A 19844-nucleotide genomic window follows, 5' to 3' on the forward strand; every position below is an offset into this window, starting at 1 on the left:
TAGAGTACTTCAGTCCTCGGAATGTAATACATGTATGCCAAACTTTGATAATGATGACTGTTGTTTTACAGCTCAAGTTTCAGTAATTACAAAATATTTTATGAATAAATCTATCCATGAACCAACAGACTTTCTGTCAGTCAGTTTTTGCATATTCTATGAACAATAACAATACTAAAAGGCATAAAAAACTGTTCTCATTCTAATAAAAAAATGGAGTATTTGTACTGCATCGGGACGTTAGTGTCATTTCTTCAGATGCGCTGATTTTCTTATTAATTCATTTCCTTTATAAAAAAAACAAGAAAATGATGCACCTCTACTCAAGATTGTCAGTCTATATTTAATATGCTATATCCAAAGCCATAACAAATGTTTTTTCTCTTATTTGTTTTTACCAGGACTGAAATGAGCGAGAGGCCTAAGTTATCATATATCATACAAAGATAATATGAACAGCTGATAAATTAAATAAAAACATGATAATATAAAGCAATTGCTGCTATAATAAAGGAATTATATTGTTATTTTTTTCACAACTGAATAATAAATTAATTTGTTATCTTTCAAGAGAATTTGGGGAATTCAAAGTAGTTAAAAGTGGGAAAAGCTGCACAAAAGCAACATTGCAAATATGCCCACAAGAAAGGCAAATGTTTTCTTTAAGAGTACATGTGTGGGTGTGTTTGTGTGTGTGTGGGGGGGATACCTTGAAGAGAACCAAGTCTATCAGCATTTACAAAACAGCCTTTATTTAGCCAAAAAACAAAACAAAAACAAACATTCCTTTGTAAAGCATCTGAGATATTCTGTTTTTGTAACAAGAAGAAAACAAGTGTGACAGAGTGACATAAGGGGCTGTGCTATATAGTAAATAGGATGTACTTTTCAAATGTGATCTAAAACAAAAACAGGAAGTAAAACTTGCAGTAAAATATTGTCCTTAATCTAATGAGCACTTCACCTTGAGATCATCTATATCTTAGTATCAATATATGGACTTTAAAATGAGTGATAAATCCCTGTCCAGATTGGGGGTCCTTTGTCATTTAACTAAGCCTTAGATGTCTATATTTTAGATTGTCGCCATGATAAATTTGAACTCTGTAAACCATCTTAAAAAGGACACTTAGAAAAATACACACTGCGGGTGACAAGGTGACCATCCATTACTAGATGAAATAAATTCTCAAAATTGGATTGTTCTAGCATAGGTGTGTTCTCTATGAGTGCTTGCTGATAAAGTTGCTGTTCACAATGAGGGCACTTAGAGTACTATTACCGTTTACTATTACTTATTAATAGTTGTAATGGTAAAAAGTAATAAGCATGAACTATCATAATTATTACAACAATAAGAATTTAGCAGATTTTAAAATGGTCTTCTGTTTACATTTATTGACTTTACATATTAAAGCTAATTAGCATCTAAATGTTTAATTAATTTTATATATGAATATAAGGGTATCCTACACCATAGATTGTTGTGTATATTGTATAAACATTACCTACTTTATTGGTCATTCATTAATGTTCTGTGCAGCCTGAGGCACATTATTCCTCAAGAAACCAATCATAAATGCATGAATGTAGAATAAATATTACAGCGTCTGAGATGCTGGACCTCCCTTTGTTAAACTCTGAAGTAAGGCACTTCAATACCCCTCCCAGATTAGTTACAGTTTTATAGTTAGTATCATTGTTAAACTTACAGAACAACATACAAAATTCAGGTTAGAGCTGGAAAGGACAGAAGAGAATATTATTAACTAAATAAGTACAGCGCTACCTGTTAGCAATTTCCTTCTAAAATGTTCTCAACTGTTACAGGTTTGTGGATGACTCCAGTAGATGACGTAACAGGAGAACCAAAAGTGTTTTCACCCACCAGTCATTCCACCAAAATCAGTTGTTTTACCTTAAATCATGTTACAACAACAACACCAATTCTTATTAATAGATTTGACTGGACCACTGGTATCACTAAAGACTGCAACAGCAAAACTATATTGATTTATATACTATATCATTAACCACATATTAAGGCTCTTTGTAACATTAATTACTGTTCAAACACTTAGTACTAGTTAACAGGGATATTAGTGGGCAATTTTTTTAAGGCTTGCATTGTGCTAATATATTGCATAGTAATGTACCCTGATTGTAAATTGGACTGTTCTCTTACTTCGACCACATAATCAAGAATACTTGGCATGAAGTTCAGTTTACTCTTCATGAGGAGCCATTCTCTGAGTCTCTCAGTCTGAGGTTCGATGATGTCACAGAAATGTTTATATACCAGGGGTGGGGCTTGAAATATAAATCTGCGAAAAAATTATTTACATTTTACAATTTGGATAAAAAAGCACAGACATGAAGCAGGTATCATGAATACACATCTCTCAGAAGATACAGTGTAACTTCTCTCTTTTCTCTAATCATGAAATTAAAAGTCATGAAATTGAGTAATTGAAACCCAGATAAATGGAAATTTTTTTTTGAAATGTTAATACATACCGTACTTTTCCAAATTAGATATCAATAAACTTAGCTTGCTGGTTCCAGCTTCTCAAACCCAACCACTGGCAGTCTTAAACAACTTTCTTCTTTTTATGGTGGTAATATTCAGGACGTAGCTGCGTGAAAGCTGATATCTTGTGAAAAGTTACACAAAACATTAAAATCATAGCCAAATCTTGATACATAGGTTTATGGATGCACAGTCTGTTCTTCTAAAATCCACATCTAATGTGGCACTAATCTTATTCTACTAAGTATGGCTCCTGTCTCTTCTGACAAAGTCTATATAAACTTCAATTTTGCTTAGCTTCACACTGGTTATAATGTATCTGGCTATTTGGCCAACTGGCAGGACACTTAAGCAGTGTTTACATTAACAAAGTCATCTTGACTGAGAGAAATGCTGGAAATATCTATTGAATGATGAAGATCCATGAAAGAAACCTTTATCCTAGAATAACCCTTTAATGAATTTGATAGCAAACTTTCTCAGATAGATTGAACCTGAAAACATCTAGAGGACCTTGTTGGACCTAAAAAATTATACTGAACTAATTATACGAGAAAGTTTGGCAGCAGTAGGCTTGAGTGTGTGCAACTCTTTTAACTGATGTTGATATGAGTGGAGGTTTTGATTATTTCTCGGGTAAAACGTTAAGTCAGATGTCAACAGAGGGACCACATTAAAGGTTTCTTTAACCTCATGTGTGAAATCTGCATAGATTTTGTGCTTCAGCCCCACAGTTCATTCCTGTTATGTTCTCTCAGTTCAGAGCATCACTCAAGCTCCCACAGCTGGCTATCCTATGACATCACAGCGATGTAACTGTAGTGGGCCTGACCAAATGAGGAGGGCCTAGAAAAAGAGTTGAGGGACGCAGAGGGGGAGAGGCAGAGGAGCAGGGGCTTGAAAATGACAACAGAGAGCCTCTTGACCAACCAAGAGCTGCAACAACCTCTGGCGACAGGCTTTCTATCAGCCACACCAGCTGCTCCTCTCCCTGCCGTATGAGGTCATCAAGATTCCGCTGGCGAATCAGAAGGGAGGGTTTGGTTCTTACAAAGTGATAGTAGTTCTGGAGTTGTGGTTCTGTGAGGTAGCCAGACAAGATAACATGGACCACATGCTGCCGCCGGTCCAGATTCTCTTTCAGTTCCCAGGCATCCTCAGTTTGAGAGAGGAGTTGAGAGCGTTTGTGATGAAGGGACTCCTGAGGAGAAGACAAAATACATTCTAGTTTTCATTACAAATAATGTTTGCAAGACATTTTGCAAAAGAGCTGGACCGAATTAATTATTGAAGAATTCATAATTAGTTTTTTTTAAATAGCATGAGTAGTATTTATGGTCACAGTATTTATGACTGATCTGCTAAAAAACCCCACCTCAACTGCCCTTCAACAAACTCAACTCATTAACTGTCAACTTCCAGCAGTTTCATGACAAAGAACTGATCCTTAAAAAAGCTTAGACAATTTACAAGATATAGTATGTAAACATGGGAGAACATGCAAACTCCACACAGAAAGATCCTGTGTCTGAGCAGGGGCTTGACCCCAGAACCTTCTTGCTTTGAGGCAACAGTGCTGATCACTGTCCCACCCTGCCACCAAGTATGTACTAACAAATAAGCAGTGTTGGGACTAACTCGTTACTGCGTTATTAGTTACTGCCAAAAAAGTAACTTTGGCAGTAACTAATAATCAAACGCATTATTTTTAAAATTCAATCACTCAGTTATAGTTACTAAACGATCCGTTCATTAGTTTATTTCACGTTATTTTACTATCTCGGCTGAGCCACTGTGTTTACTTCCTGTGTCGGGGGCTTGGGGGAAGTGCAAGAGACAGGAGGAGACTGAGGTGCGCTGTGGGGGCGTGTTTACTTATAAGAGCAAGAACGTGCAAGACATCAAGGTGGAACCTAGGGCGAGTTTCTTCACGTGGAAATACGCTCACTACGTCTACTTCGTTGAGCAGAAGGAGAAAAATGTTTATGTTAAATGCAACTTATGTCTCGGAACTAAGACCCTCTCTGCGGCCGCAAACAGCAACTCTAATCTATTAAAGCATCTAGGCACGCTGCATGCGGCGGTGACGAAACTTGTTGCTAAAGCTAGCGGGTCAGGGACTGGCACAGATACCGACACAGATGTCACCTCACCCCGTGCACCTAAGCAACAGTGCCTGAGTTGTTCTTTTCAACGAGGGAGTGCTACTGCTAGCCAGGCTAAAGTTAATCAATCAATCAATCACTTTGAAACATCTTAGTGTTTGTATAAATATAGACCATATTGCGTAGCAGAGTTCAATTTAGTGATGAAAATGCATGTCAAGTAGTACAGAGCTTACAATGTTGACAGTTCTGAACTTTCTTTGTAGCTAAATAGTTACTTTTCATAGTAATGCTTTACTTTTTGGTTTTAATAACTGAGTTAGTAACTGAGTTGCTTTTGAATTGCAGTAACTAATAACTATAACTAATTACTGTTTTTCAGTAGGTGTTGGTTAATGCTTCAGGTGTCAAATACAGCTTAAGTCAAAATTAGCATTGGCCTGCGATAAATATTAGTTAAGTATTTTTAAGGGGTGCTTTGACGGCTTTACTGCTCAACTGCATACCAAACCTATGCAATATGTAATACTTCCCAACCATTATGTCTGTACAGAGTTTCATGATGATATGACAATGTGGAGTGAAGTTTTAAGAGCTTCCTGTGTCATGGCAACGCATCAACCTTCACTTCTCCTCCATATGTGACCGCGTAGGAAGGACATATGAGACTTTAGACTGTCATGGCAAATCATCAAAACTTGCTGTCATGCTGTGATGTTACCCTTACTCTTCCACAGTCTTCAAGGGTGCATCACGTAAGTGTCTAATATCTCATCAGCTATGATGTGTGTAAGGACTTTCATGAATGCCAGACCATCTAGAGCAAAGATATAGCAGCTTTCTCAGAGCCTCAGCATGTAACAAAGACTGAAAGTGATTCACTGTGATTCATTCCAAAGGTGTTTGGAGGTTTCCAAACAGACCAGAGTTTGATCTGATCAATGGACTAAATGCATGATCTCTCAGTGTAAATATGTCACTTCCTCTCACTACTAGATTGACAGTCAATATTTTAACCCCCACATGTGTTCAGGGCAGGATGTTTTTTTTAAATCCTAGATGTTTGAACTAGATCCAAGGATGTAGGTGGGATTCATAAGTGTTTAAATTGGCAAATCATCAAAATTCACAGTCCTGTCACGCCCACATACTGTGGTGAAAACTCAAAAGCTTTGCAATTTAAGATTGATCCTGCATGTAGTAAAGACGGGTAAAATTTGAAGGGGATCGGACAAACCCCCGAGGAGGAGTTTGTCAACGCTGAAAAAGAAGTGGCCAAAACTGAAGGTGAAAATCAAAATGGTGGACTTCCTGTTGGTTTAAAGGCATGGTCATTATGGAGCTTTTTGTGTGTCTTGTCATGCTCACTGAATTTCATGCATGTCGATGAAACACGTATGAAATTCAGTGGGGCACTGTTGAGGCATTTCTTGAGAACACTTCTGGAGACCATCCATCCATTCATCCATTCTCTATCGCTTATCCTCTTAAGGATTGCAGGGGGGCTGGAGCCATAAAACTACAAAACTTTTCACTGGATTGCAGGCAACCACAAAAATGGTGAATTTTTGAGTATGTTAAAGCCTCCAAGAGGACAATTCTAGGGGGATAAATAAAGAAAACAAGAGGGCTCTTGCATTGTCGAGTACTTGGGCCCTGAAAAACAGAAAAGGCTATAGGGAGACTAAAAACACAAGTTCCCCTGCAGTGATGATCTGGCAGCTGAACAATCAAAAGGAAACATGAAATAAGTACTGGAATATATTCATTATTCTCCAAAATGCATAGGAAAATACGTTCACTGCCTCCTAAATTAGCTCCTTTAGCATAGGATTCATTGGAGTATCTTATCTGACAGATAGGAGACAAATGTCATGTCATGTCAAATGTCATGGTAGCAACTTTGAAAGTACCCCTCAGCTGTTTACTAAAACAATCAGCATAAAGCAGCAGCAGTGTCGTGGATCCTCATATATATTTAATCCTCCATCTAAAACTGTGATACTCAACCTGCAGCTCATGAAACACATGGAAAAGAAATTAATCAAAACCAGAAAACAACATATTTTTACGCAAACATATTTCAGAACCTTAAGGGTTGAACAGAGTTTCCTCTGGCGAGATTACAACTAGGGTGACACGGTGGTGCAGTGGTTAGCACTGCTACCTCACAGCAAGAAGTTTCCAGGTTCGAGTCCCAGCTCAGGCACGGGATCTTTCTGTGTGGAGTTTGCATGTTCTCCCCGTGTCTGCGTGGGTTCTCTCCGGGTACTCCGGCTTCTTCCCACAGTCCAAAAACATGCAATTGGGGACTAGGCTGATTGGATTCTCTAAATTGACCGTAGGTATGAATGTGGGTCGTCACTGTATGTTGGCCCTGCGATGGACTGGCGACCTGTCCAGGGTGTACCCCGCCTCTCGCCCATTGACGCTGGGATAGGCTCCAGCCCCCCCACGACCCTTAATGTGTAGGAATAAGCAGAAGGTGACGATGGATGGATGGTACAATACTGCACACATGCATGGACACATTTCTAAGGACTTTAGCGGCCTGTATGACCTTTACACAACATCAACAGAATACATCACTGCGGTGTTTCGGATCTTTGAATTGTCAATACAGCCTCATGCATAAATGCATACATAGGACTGAGGAGATGCTCTTATTTTTTTTTGCCACAGGGGTCAAACTTGCCAGATTTTAAAGTCAAAGAGAGACTTTTAAAGTAACAGACAGGTAAAGCCTGTTTCCTCCCACCCAGTGGTGTGCACAGGTAGGCATGGTGCGATAGCACCTGCCCTTTGCCCTCTCTTGCCCAAGTGCCCTTTTGAAAGTTCTTTTTTTTTTAAACAGCATATGTGGCCCATGCTGACATAATCATCTAAAAATGCTCAACGATGAAAAGCATGTGACAGTAATGCCTCAAATAATATGCCTCCCTTATGCTTTGCTTTATGATTACAACTAGGGTGACACGGTGGTGCAGTGGTTAGCACTGCTACCTCACAGCAAGAAGTTTCCAGGTTCGAGTCCCAGCTCAGGCACGGGATCTTTCTGTGTGGAGTTTGCATGTTCTCCCCGTGTCTGCGTGGGTTCTCTCCGGGTACTCCGGCTTCTTCCCACAGTCCAAAAACATGCAATTGGGGACTAGGCTGATTGGATTCTCTAAATTGACCGTAGGTATGAATGTGGGTCGTCACTGTATGTTGGCCCTGCGATGGACTGGCGACCTGTCCAGGGTGTACCCCGCCTCTCGCCCATTGACGCTGGGATAGGCTCCAGCCCCCCCACGACCCTTAATGTGTAGGAATAAGCAGAAGGTGACGATGGATGGATGGTACAATACTGCACACATGCATGGACACATTTCTAAGGACTTTAGCGGCCTGTATGACCTTTACACAACATCAACAGAATACATCACTGCGGTGTTTCGGATCTTTGAATTGTCAATACAGCCTCATGCATAAATGCATACATAGGACTGAGGAGATGCTCTTATTTTTTTTTTGCCACAGGGGTCAAACTTGCCAGATTTTAAAGTCAAAGAGAGACTTTTAAAGTAACAGACAGGTAAAGCCTGTTTCCTCCCACCCAGTGGTGTGCACAGGTAGGCATGGTGCGATAGCACCTGCCCTTTGCCCTCTCTTGCCCAAGTGCCCTTTTGAAAGTTCTTTTTTTTTTAAACAGCATATGTGGCCCATGCTGACATAATCATCTAAAAATGCTCAACGATGAAAAGCATGTGACAGTAATGCCTCAAATAATATGCCTCCCTTATGCTTTGTCAATGTGAACGCAGAGTGGGCACAAACGGAGGCACATTGCAGCAGCAGCAGCAGTTCATGCACAACTGCAGCTCTCACACACCTCTTCCCCTGTCCCACCAACACACAAGTGAATCGAGTTGAGTGTGTTGATTGCCCCTAAACCTCAGTTGCCAAAAGAAAGGGAGCTACAACAGGTACCCCAGGGGAGCAGCTATCTGCTCTCCTGGATAAAAGCATTCACCGGCAGCAGGGAGGGAGAGGAAGAAGTAGATGAAAATGAAAAGTCAGCGTCAAGACCATAGTCATGTTCATTGTTTAGCGCCTTTTAAAGCTCAGATTTTAAAGTTAAACTGGTCTTTGAATTTAATTGTAAAAGCTGTCCACATTTTATTTTAACTACACAAAGTGGTTTGGCGGTACTAAATCAGGCATGAAGCTATATTAGCTAATTATACTATTTTGTACCGACCTTAAGTTATTTCTATGTTAAGAGATTTGCAGTAATCTTGTATTTACCTTAATAGGCTATTATTAAAATTTAAAAAATAAGCTATTATTAAAACTATCACATTCAACATGTGCCACTTTTTATGTTTTTTTTTTTTTAATCTCACTGCTAAAAAGAAGGCGGCCGGCAATTCCACATGCCACACAAAGTGCCCTTATTTTTCCCTGAGCCCCTGTCCCCCAAAAACGTTTGTGCGTGCCACTGCTCTCACCCTCTCCTTTGCTATGTCCTCCTGTGTGAGTTCCTCTCTCTGCAGTGCAAGCAAAGATCTGTCGATTCTCAACAGCCGGCTGCACAAAGACAACAGTAGGTTCACAATCTTCTCCAGATCTCCTGCAAACACAGCCAGGTCAACATTTATCGTCAGTCTCTGACACTTTGCAAGTCGACTTCTACCAAAGCCTCAAAGGATCTGTATTGTAAAATCTTCTAAAATAGTATTTGTCAGACATCCTACCGATTAACATGCTGTATTTTTCCTTCTCATTAGACTTGCATAGTTCCTGCACCTGCAGGTCAATACTCGCCCCCAGTGCCTGGTGCTGCCTCTGCTCCTCGCATAGTTTCTCTTTCTCCTGGCGCAGAGCCACAACACAGCATCTCAGAGCCTCACATAGCTCTACCTGGTGGACACACACAAGAACACAATTTCATCCGGTACTCGGGGGACCAGATCCCAACAAACTAGATGTTACAAAAATTATGTCTGTGTAAGACAATGTGGGACAAGTTATTATTGCTGAGAGGAAACGGTACTCAATATTGACATGCCATAATTCCACAAATTTCAGAAAACTCTCTGTCCAGCACTGATTTTCTTTTTGGAAACTGGAGTCAGTTCGTATTTGGGGTGTGGGATTACATGCTGTCAGGTCCCTCAAAAAGTGGAACATGTAAAACTGCTATGATGTTTTGATGAGACAAGACACTGAATTAGAATGAGAAATCTTGATGCATTATAAAAGTTTCATCAATGATACAGAGTTACATTAAATGGAAACTTTATCTACCTTCCTGCAGTCGAGGTCTTTTTCATCCCCATCCAAATCAATCTCCGTCCCTTGTTCCATTGATGTTGCCTGAGCAGGATCACAGACACCATCTTGGATCCTGGGCAGGGTGCAACACTATTAAAAGTACTATTTTATAATGTTTTCATGTTGGCATTTTAACAATATATCATTTTATTAATTTCAGTACTACTTTGCTGTTGTTCAGGTTCTATCCATCCATCCATTTTCTACCACTTATCCTGTTAAGGGTTAAAACAAGTGTTCTCCAACTGAAAGAGGAACAAATAAAATTCTACTGAAATGGGTTGCTGTATATCCAACTGTCTGACATATCTTTCTTATCAAACATAAGCAGATGAATGCAGCAGCCAATGAAGGATGGGAGATACTGCCAGCTAGTTCTTGACTCTGAACTTTGCCTACCATCCTTTATATCTGACATCCATCCATTTTCTACCGCTAGTCCTGTTAAGGGGGGCTGGAGCCTCTCCCAGAAGCCTTCGGGCATGAGGCAGGGTACACCCTGGACAGATCACCAATCTATCCCAGGGCCAACATATATAGATAGACAACCATTCACACCCAAAGCCACGCCTACAGTCAATTTAGAGTATCCAATTAGCCTAGTCCCCATTTGCATGTCTTTGGACTTTGGGAGGAAGCTGTAGCACCCAGAGAGAACCCACGCAGGCACAGGGAGTACATGCAAACTCCACACAGAAAGATCCCATGCCTGAGCTGGGGCTCGAACCCAGAACCTTCTTGTTTTGAGGCGACAGTGCTAACCACTGCACCACCGTGCCACCCTTGTTGAGGTTCGTGTAACAATATTTCAAAAAAGGATCAGTAAATAAAAACAAGCAACATGAAGAGAAAATGGTAAAAACAACAACCAATATAGAATATAGGCCAAAGTAGCGCAAGAACATGTGTGTAACTTACAGCTCTTTTATCCAGTGACATAATGCCAATTTTTGAGAAAAATTCAAAAATGCTGTTTACTATTATTAATAAAGTCATGACTGAGTATAAAATGTATTCTGTTTTATGACCCGAAGCCACAAGGTGTCAGTGTTGTTCTTCTCCTCAAGCTGCGGGAAGCAGGAGCTGGTGCTCCCATCTCAGCATGTCATTAAACCTCGAGCTAGACTCTTCTCCTCTGTTGTTCCCAAATAGAGAAATGAACTACCCAGCTCCGTACAATCTGCAGAGTCCCTTTCTACTTTTAAGAGACATTTGAAGACTCAACAGTTTTGGGAACACCTAGGCAATTCAATCTGATCCTTCTCCTCTTTGTCCTCAGGAGTAGATTGAGTCAGAAGTTTCAAGACCCAGCTCTTAGTGAATACTTAGCACTGACAATGTTGAATATTGAATGTTTTGAATTGTGAAAGATATTGTTGATGTTGAATTATTAGTTGTGGTCGGTTGTGGTTAAATTATATGAAGAAAGGCAAAAACAAATACAAAAAAAAAAATGGCACTTTTTCTGCCACTCAATGACAGCACCTACACCCAATCAAACTTCACACACTTTGTTGTACTTACTAAGACTCTTTACTCAAGATTAAATTCTTGTGTTGTACATCACTCTGGACAAAAGCTTCTGCCAAATGAAATTATAGAATTGCAGAATTGTAAAGCAATCACTGTCTGCTGTACTGATTCAAGATTCAAGATGAAACTCACCTGCAAATGCAACTGGTAAGAATAGTGTCAGCGTGAAGAATGACTATTTTGTAAACCACTGAAACCATTATCCACTGGGTATAACAGCAGAAATGTAGATTGTTTCTATACACAACTCCAACCTAATCCATTTGTGGAGTTAAGTTTGCTGAGACAGTCTCTATGTCTTTCTACTCTAATCAGGTTTGTCTTGTTTCTCCTGTGCTGACTGACAACCTTTAACACTAAAAAAAACAAAAAAACAAAAAAAAACCCACATTTTCTCCATGTTATATCATCTTCTAACCTGGTTCCGGATCTCATTTTATTAAAAAAGTATCTGAAGTCAGTTTCATAAGATTACTTATTACTAAAATTTTATTACTAAAATGTGTGTTGGCACAGAGAGAAATATGCGTGCACATTCTTTTTATTTTAAGACTTATACCATGTGCTTGTAATGCTGTTTTTTTTTTAGGTCCAAATCACTTGGTTTCCTAAGATCAACCAGGAATTGGGAACAATGGATCGGCCCAGTTGGACCCAACATATTCTGTCCCATTATCCTTAAGTCTAGAATTAATAGTAGTTTATGTAAAATGTAATTGAAGCACTCCTCCTGGAACCATCACCTTATCGTAGTGGAGGAGTTTGAGGGCCCTAAGAACCCTAGGAGCTGTGCTGTCAGGGGCATTTTCATTGTTGAATGGTATCAGTCAGGTGAGGGGTACAAAAGAATTTCCAAAGCATTAGATATACCATGGAACACAGTAAAGACAGTCATCATCAAGTGAAGAAAATATGGCACAACAGTGACATTACCAAGAACTGGACATCCCTCCAAAATTGATGAAAAGACAAGAAGAAAACTGATCAGGGAGGCTGCCAAGAGGCCTACAGCGACAATATAGGAGCTGCAAGAATTTCTGGCAAGCACTGGCTGTGTACTACATGTGACAACAATCTCCTGTATTCTTCATATGGCTGGGCTAAGGGGTAGGGTGGGGTTTGGTGGTCTGATCCCCAGGCATGGAAGCTGGCTTTTGGGACATTGAATGTCACCTCTCTTGTTGGGAAGGAGCTGGAGCTGGTGGAAGAGGTTGAGCATTACAGGCTAGATACAGTCGGCCTCACCTCGACACAAAGCTCCGGGTACAGAACCCAATTCCTTGAGAGGGGTTGGACTCTCTCCTTTGCTGGAGTTCCGCCAGGTGAGAGGTGGAGGGCCACAGTGGTAATCTTCGAACCCACGTCTCATCTCTGGCTGACCGGACTGGTGGATGAGATCCTCCCTGGGTATCTCAAGGCTCTGGATGTAGTAGAGATGTCTTGGTTGACACATCTCTGCAACGTGGCATGGACATCAGGGGCAGTGCCTTTGGAGTGGCAGACTGGGGTTGTGGTCCCCATCTTTAAGAAAGGGGACCAGTGGGTGTGTTCCAACTATCAGGGATCACACTCCTCAGCCTCCCCGAAAAGATCTACACCAGGGTACTGGAGTGGAGGGTCAGGGTGATAGTTGAACCTCAGATTGAGGAGGAGCAATGTGGATTTCATCCCGGCAGTGGAACCGTGGATCAGCTCTTTACTCTCGTTAAGCAGCTGGAGGGGGCATGGGAGTTTGCCCAACCAGTCAACAAGTGTTTTGCGGATTTGGAGAAGGCCTACGACCATGTTCCCAGGAGCACCCTGTAGGGGGTACTCCAGAAGTACAGGGTAGATGGGGCCTTAGTCCCCTTAGTCTGAGGCCATGGTCCTCAGCCAGAAAAGGGTGGCCTGCCCACTCCAGGTTGGGGGGGAGGTCTTGTCTCAGGTGGAAGAGTTTAAGTCTTGATCTTGTTCATGAGTAAGGGTAAGATGGAGCATGAGATTGACATGCAAATTGGGGGGACGCCTGCAGTGATGCGGGCGTTTAACCGGTCTGTTGTGGTAAAGAGGGAGCTTAGCCAAAAGGTGAAGCTCTTGATTTACCAGTCAATCTACATTCCAGCCCTCAACTATGGTCATGAGCTCTGGGTAATGACCGAAAGAACGAGATCACGAATACAAGCAGCCAAAATGAGTTTTCTCCCTTAGAGATAGGATGAGAAGCTCCATCATTCGGGAGGGTCTCAGAGTAGAGCTGCTGCTCCTTCACGTCGAGAGGAGTCAGTTGTGGTGGTTCGAGCATCTGGAGAGGATGCCTCCTGAATGCCTCCCTCAGGAGGTTTTTCAGGCATGTCCAACCCCGAGGAGGCATCCGGGCTGACCCAGGACATGCTGGAGGGATTATATCTCTTAGCTGGCCTGGGAACACCTTGGGAATCCCCCGTAAGAGCTGGTGGAAGTGGCTGGGGAGAGGACAGTTCTGGGCTTCCTTGCTGAGGCTGCTGCCCCCGTGCCCTGGACGGGGGCAGCAGCACATAAGTGGAGGTTGACGACGACAACGATGATGACGTATTTGAAGCAGCTTTATTGTATTCAAAGGAGAGACTCATGATGTCAAAAATACCTGTCATCCAATCTTGTGCTGCTCCTGTGCTGCCATTGCATTTTACCACCCAGTCCTCTATTTGAAAAGATCTCCTCCAAAAGCTTTATAGTGGATTTACCACCCCATGTATCAAGGAGAGGAGCCAGAGAGGGGTCCCGCAACACCTATATGCAGCAAAACAGGAAAAAATTACAACTATGTACAACAACAGAGGTAGAGTCCAAACTGAGCACTGAAAAAGAAGGACATAACACTACCTGAAATAGGTACAATAGAAAGAGGTAGTGTCCGTGCTCTGTAGGTGCAACAACTGATCTTGAGTTGGAATTATTTATGAGATCAGGTCAGGTAGGTAAATGGCAAAATAGTGAGAAATGATACAATTAACTTATTAGTTAGGGAAGACTCAGAAACTTGTACTGTCAAGTCAGACTTAGACCACAAAAAACTGAGTCAGAACTAGGTCAAAGACATAGGCAGAGTGAGAACTGGTAAAGGTAAAGATTGTAGACTACTGACTTCCTGTACCTACCAGCTGCTGGACCAGTGCCTCCACTCTTAGCTCCTCAGCTGTCCTTTCCCTCTTGGGTGGGGGTTGGTACATGAGCCCCAGGGTGTCCTCAAGCTCTCGGGTGCCTGGACTAGAAAAATGACATTTGGGGATGGAGGGGATGGTGGGTTGTGGTAACAGGCATGGAAGGTTGGTCATAGGCAGTAGAAAGCCAGAGGAAGAGAGCAAATTTAGTAGAGAGTGGAATGACTTTCTGGTAGGAAGGCTGGAGTAGTCTATGTACTCTGAATTGGGACTAAAGACAGAAAATTTGAAATAGAGAAAACCAGTATAAAACCAAAAATAATTTCTCATGATAATTTTTAGGTCTGAATACGTAAATAATGGAAAACAAACCTTGCCATAGTCTGCTGTTCCACATCCAGGTCCAACTCAAGCAAAGAAAGAGGAGGAAGTGGGGGGAAGTCCTCCATTGTGTTGGTCTCTTTAAGTGGTGGAGCAGGTGACTGAGGAACAGGGTTTTGGAGAATGACCTCATCAAAGTCAACCTGCAATTGTCCTGTGGAGGTTTCTGGTGGTTGTTTCAGGTTAATGGAGGCTAAAAGGCTGGACTCAGTGACTGTCAGTGAAGACAGGTGCTGTTGGATGGACTGATTGGAGAATGGTGGAGGAGATGCTGTGTCATTCTTGTCTGGTGATGGACATTTTTTAAGATTTTCTTTAAAATGCTCTCCCCTCATCTCTAAAGTGAATGCTCTCACTTTGTGTATGTCCTTTGTAGGGTCTTCTGGTACACAGGCATCACTCAGACTGTACTTCATTTGTCTGTCTGTCCCCCAATTGTCAACAGCTGTTGTGTTGTCCACATAACTCATGGCGGTGTTTTTTGGGAAGATGATTTCCTCCAGGTTGGCCTGACTCAGTCTCTCTCTAGTGTACCACTTGGCTCCGCTTCTGCCCTGAGTTGCAGGTGGAGAGAGGGGGCAGGGCAGGCCAACAGAGGCAGCTAGTGTGGAGGTGCTGTGGACTCTCTGCCGCTCTGTGTTTCTGTGTCGTAGTCTGTCTCTATGGGTGACAGCAGTGTGGGGGGAGGCTGGATCTAGGAGGTGGATACAATTGGGGTCAAATAGATGTCACAGTACAATGAAGTTGGAATACATGTTGAATGTAGTTCATCAGTCACCTTCAGTGCAGTAGCTTTCTTAAAATTGCTACAATAATGCAAGAACATGTTGCAAAGAATAATCAAAATCCCTCATTTGGGATTATTTTGGCTTTCAATCAGATGGAAAAAGAGAATCCCAGGACTCCACTGAAATGATTTGGGTTAGCGAAAATTCCTCAGTCTGCAAAGTCTTCCTCATTCCTTGAGTTTCAGGTGGCATGTTTTTCATGTGTCTGTGCCCCCCATCTGTCATTTCTGTGTGTCATTACAGGCGTGGTATTACCCTCCTCGCTTGGCACCCCTGCAGAGTTGCTGCTGATCAAAAGTACCTGTTTAAGGGGTTTTAAAATGCCATATTGGATTTCAAACAATAGGCAGCCTTGCATGAGCAGTTGTGGAATGAGCATAAGGGTTGTGGTGGGTCACTGACATAGCCCTTCTACCAGTTCCTATTCATGGACACTTTGAATTGTATTAGTTTGATGTCTGGGGGAGACTAAATTGTCTGTCTCCCCCAGACATCAATAAACCAGGTAAAATGAAAAAACAACCATTAAAAGATCCCCAGCCACCCGATATGGCTTTCTTTTAGGTAAATTGGGGTCTGCACAACAAGCTGAGGAGAGACCACATGTTTAATAACTGCATTGAGGAGCTTTTTTTTTTTATTGCACTGACCTGGTGAGGGTCCTGCGGGCTGAGTGGTGTCTGGACTGCGCTGTGATTGTTGAGGATAGACAAGGCCCTCTGACAGCTGGATGTCTACAGTGCTGGCAGACAGATGGAGAGAGAATGAAAGAAAGGAAAGAGCATGTCAACAGATACCTTCAATATCCTGTCTAGTGCTACATTCATGTTTTAAATTATCATTCGGCCGTGATAGGTTTCACAGGTTATGTCTCTGTATATTTATTGACCCCTATAACTCCATTGTCTTGTCCTACATTAATGTTAATTTAAGCTGCCTTTAGATCCTACACACATAACAATCCAATTCTAGTCAATCCAGTCTACTATGGTGCACCACAAGGTCATGCTGAAAGAGAATGAAACTTGCATACATAATCGGAGATTTGAGATGAGATTTAATCGTTGTCTGTGGTCAGAACATAGATTTGTGAGGGAATTATCAAATGCCAGTTTCCCATTAAAATGCCAGTACACCAGTAAAATTCACCTTTGAATTTTTGGATTTGGTGGGTAACTTAAAGGTTTTAAGTCCTTTGAATTTGCACTTTGCATTCCAGCACTGGAAGCACTAGAGGGAGGAATCTGTGCTGATCTGTAGTCTTCCTGTAGATTAGAACAATACCCATAGGTATACCCTATAACATGAACATCCTCTCTGTTCAGTTGAACAGGGAAAAGAGGCACTGCTGCGACAAACTGATCCTCTTGTGTCTGTGCTGTTAAGCCCCCAAATGGGGGTGGTGGGCAATGACTTACAGTGCCTGATGCTGCCTTTTGAACCATCTCCTGAACACACCATGTCATGGTAGACTGTACTTGCTGTACATTGTACAAATTTAAGGGCTGGGGCTGTTGTTAAGAGGGTGTTGTCCACTCAATCTGGTGGGCACAGGAGGAGTAGGTGCACTTACACTACCTGCACCAATCTCAGTCAGAAAAGCCAAAAACATAGATCTCATCTCATAAAGTTCTGCCATAAGCTGTCCACCCTCGGTGTTATTGTAGGGCGTGTTTCCACTGGCTCACTTCGGCTCGGGTTGGGTCGGTTTGGCCCCATTTCCACTGGCCCCAACACCGTACTAACGGTTACCATTTTGGTCCCTGTTCCTCTGGGGTTCCAAGTGAGCTGAGCGGGTACTAAAATGTGACATAAACACACAGTGGGGTGCTGATTGGATAATTCACCTGCTTACATCATCTACTTCGTATCACCTTAGCCTCGGCAGAATACTGGTCAATCACTTGGTGAAGACTTTTAAACTTCCATCCATCCACATTGTCTTCCACTTATTCCTGTTAAGGGTCGCGGGGGGGGGGGGGGGGGGGCTGGAGCCTATCCCAGCGACTACCGGCGAGAGGCAGGGTACACCCTGGACAGGTCACCAGTCCATCGCCATTTAAAGTATCCAATTAGCCTAGTCTCCAATTGCATGTCTTTGGACGGTGGGAAGAAGCCGGAATACCCGGAGAGAACCCACACAGGCACGGGGAGAACATACAAACTCCACACAGAAAGACCCCGTGCCCGAGCCGGGACTCAAACCCAGAACCTTCTTGCTGTGAGGCGAAAGTGCTAACCACTGCACACCGTACCGCCTCTTTTATACTTTTCTTGGGTATTCTGTTTCACTGCTTGAAGCCTTGCCTGTCTGTCCTTTCTCACTTTTAGTTTAAGCAAAAACTACTGACTGAGCAACAGGCATTGTTCCGTTTTCTCCAAGGAATTAAGAGAGCTCACCAAGTGGCTGCATACCGGGTTGGAAGTAAGTACAAGTAAAACAAATCTCGCGCTTCCTTTTCGCGGGTAAGCACTGGTCACGTGGACTTACAGCACACCCCTCTCTTAAAGGAGGACTACACTCTTAGACTGCTGAACCTCAAACGGTTCTCAATAAGTTTTACTTGTTGCATTTTTAGCTCTGGCTTAACGTACACATTTGTACACATTTGATTGAAACATGTAAATAAGAAATAATAAACTACATAAATGACATAACACCACAGAAAACACAAGAGGCATAATGCTGCATCCATGTCGTCCATGTTGTTGTGTCACACACAAATTACGCCAGGGAACTCTCGGCCGGTGAGTCCACCCACGCTGATGTAGTACCCAGTGCTCGCGGAAACACACCCGTACAGAGCTGTCCCCACCTGACCTGAGCTGAAGTGAGCCAGTGGAAACGTGCCCTTATAAGCCAGAACAAACCACTTCATATCAGTGATATAAATGAAATGTCTCAAAAATAAACATGAAACCCCCTGTAATAAAAATGCATATCCAAATAAAGAAAGCTCTATCTACTAATCTCCCCTAAAAAAAAATCTACCTAGGTATGATCAAGTCATAGCATTTTAATAACTCAAGTCTAGCACCACTGCAAACTGAAAACACAAGATAATAAAACACACCTGGCAGACGGAGTGAAAACACTGCCTCACCTATAGATTATTGTATCCCCAGGTCAGTGTAACAACATCACAAAAATAGGTACAATGACAATCCGTCAACAAATAAAGTGTTAGGAATAATCAGGGGGTCTCTGGGGACTTTGTTGGTATACCAATTTAACCTGTACAAATGTGAGATGGAGACATCCAGTGCTTAATGCACCGCCACTGGTGGTCAATTTGATCTTTTAATGTATCAAGCCCTCAACTATAAGCCACCTTTATACCTGAGAAAGTTCATTGGGCCCTATTATCCAGCTAAAACCCTTCGCTCCCAAGCAGGGTTCCCACTCTTTCCCTGAAAATATATTTTCAGGACTTTTTCAGTGGCTACAGAGACAAGTTATTACGTCATACACAAATACATTTCTCTGTCCCCCTTTGGAAGTGTTCTTTTCTACAGTTGTAACTTGCATTTACCCCAGATCAATTCCATGTTTATTACTCATATATTTTATGTGCAGTCTATTGATATAATTTATCCATGAACAATAATTATGAAAAATGTATCATAGAATAATGCAAACACTCACAGATTACAGTGCACTTAATTAGCATGGCAAACAAGAGTAACAATGTTGAACTGGGAAATTCCCAGTCCAACTTTCTCACTTTTTCTCCTGCACTTGCTCTAAAAATATTTCCATATTTTGAATGAATGACTGAAAAACAGTTTCCTTTTTTAAATCTCATTTTACAGCACAACTCAGTTTACTTACACATCTGACAGCTGCATTTTTCAAACACAATAAAAATTAAAATCTCTGCCAAAATGGCCAAGCAAAATATAAATTGTCATAAATACAACTAAATATCAATATCACTCTGCTTACAACCACTTTCAAGTGTTAATCTCTCTAATTTCTTCTCCCCATCTAACTGTGCACAAACACAGTAGGGTGGATAGTGTAATGTGGAACACTTTTTGCTATTCTGACTTTTGTATTATATTTATTGGT

At 41.8% G+C, this 19844-nt stretch overlaps 1 protein-coding gene across 4 annotated transcripts in view; it reads right to left on the reverse strand.

Moving 5' to 3' along the window:
- Positions 1-736: 736 nt before the first annotated feature.
- Positions 737-19844, reverse strand: part of shroom3 (shroom family member 3) — a 135039-nt gene continuing 115931 nt past the window's right edge. For 3 of the 4 annotated variants that reach the window (XM_086187432.1, XM_086187434.1, XM_086187433.1), the window contains 8 exons: positions 16423-16514; positions 14976-15678; positions 14601-14709; positions 14087-14232; positions 9925-10024; positions 9372-9537; positions 9126-9247; positions 737-3731 (listed from right to left, as the gene is read on the reverse strand). In XM_086187432.1, the coding sequence (XP_086043558.1) occupies positions 3333-3731; positions 9126-9247; positions 9372-9537; positions 9925-10024; positions 14087-14232; positions 14601-14709; positions 14976-15678; positions 16423-16514 (1837 nt within the window). In that variant the 3' untranslated portion in view covers positions 737-3332. The remainder of the gene's footprint in view (positions 3732-9125; positions 9248-9371; positions 9538-9924; positions 10025-14086; positions 14233-14600; positions 14710-14975; positions 15679-16422; positions 16515-19844) is intronic. The other variant, XR_015110404.1, reaches the window with a different exon arrangement.

The sequence above is a fragment of the Aulostomus chinensis genome, chromosome 19 (genome assembly GCF_037954235.1).
Source record: "Aulostomus chinensis isolate RoL2024-O1b breed Wild chromosome 19, RoL_Achi_v1.0, whole genome shotgun sequence".
Lineage (NCBI taxonomy): Eukaryota > Metazoa > Chordata > Actinopteri > Syngnathiformes > Aulostomidae > Aulostomus > Aulostomus chinensis.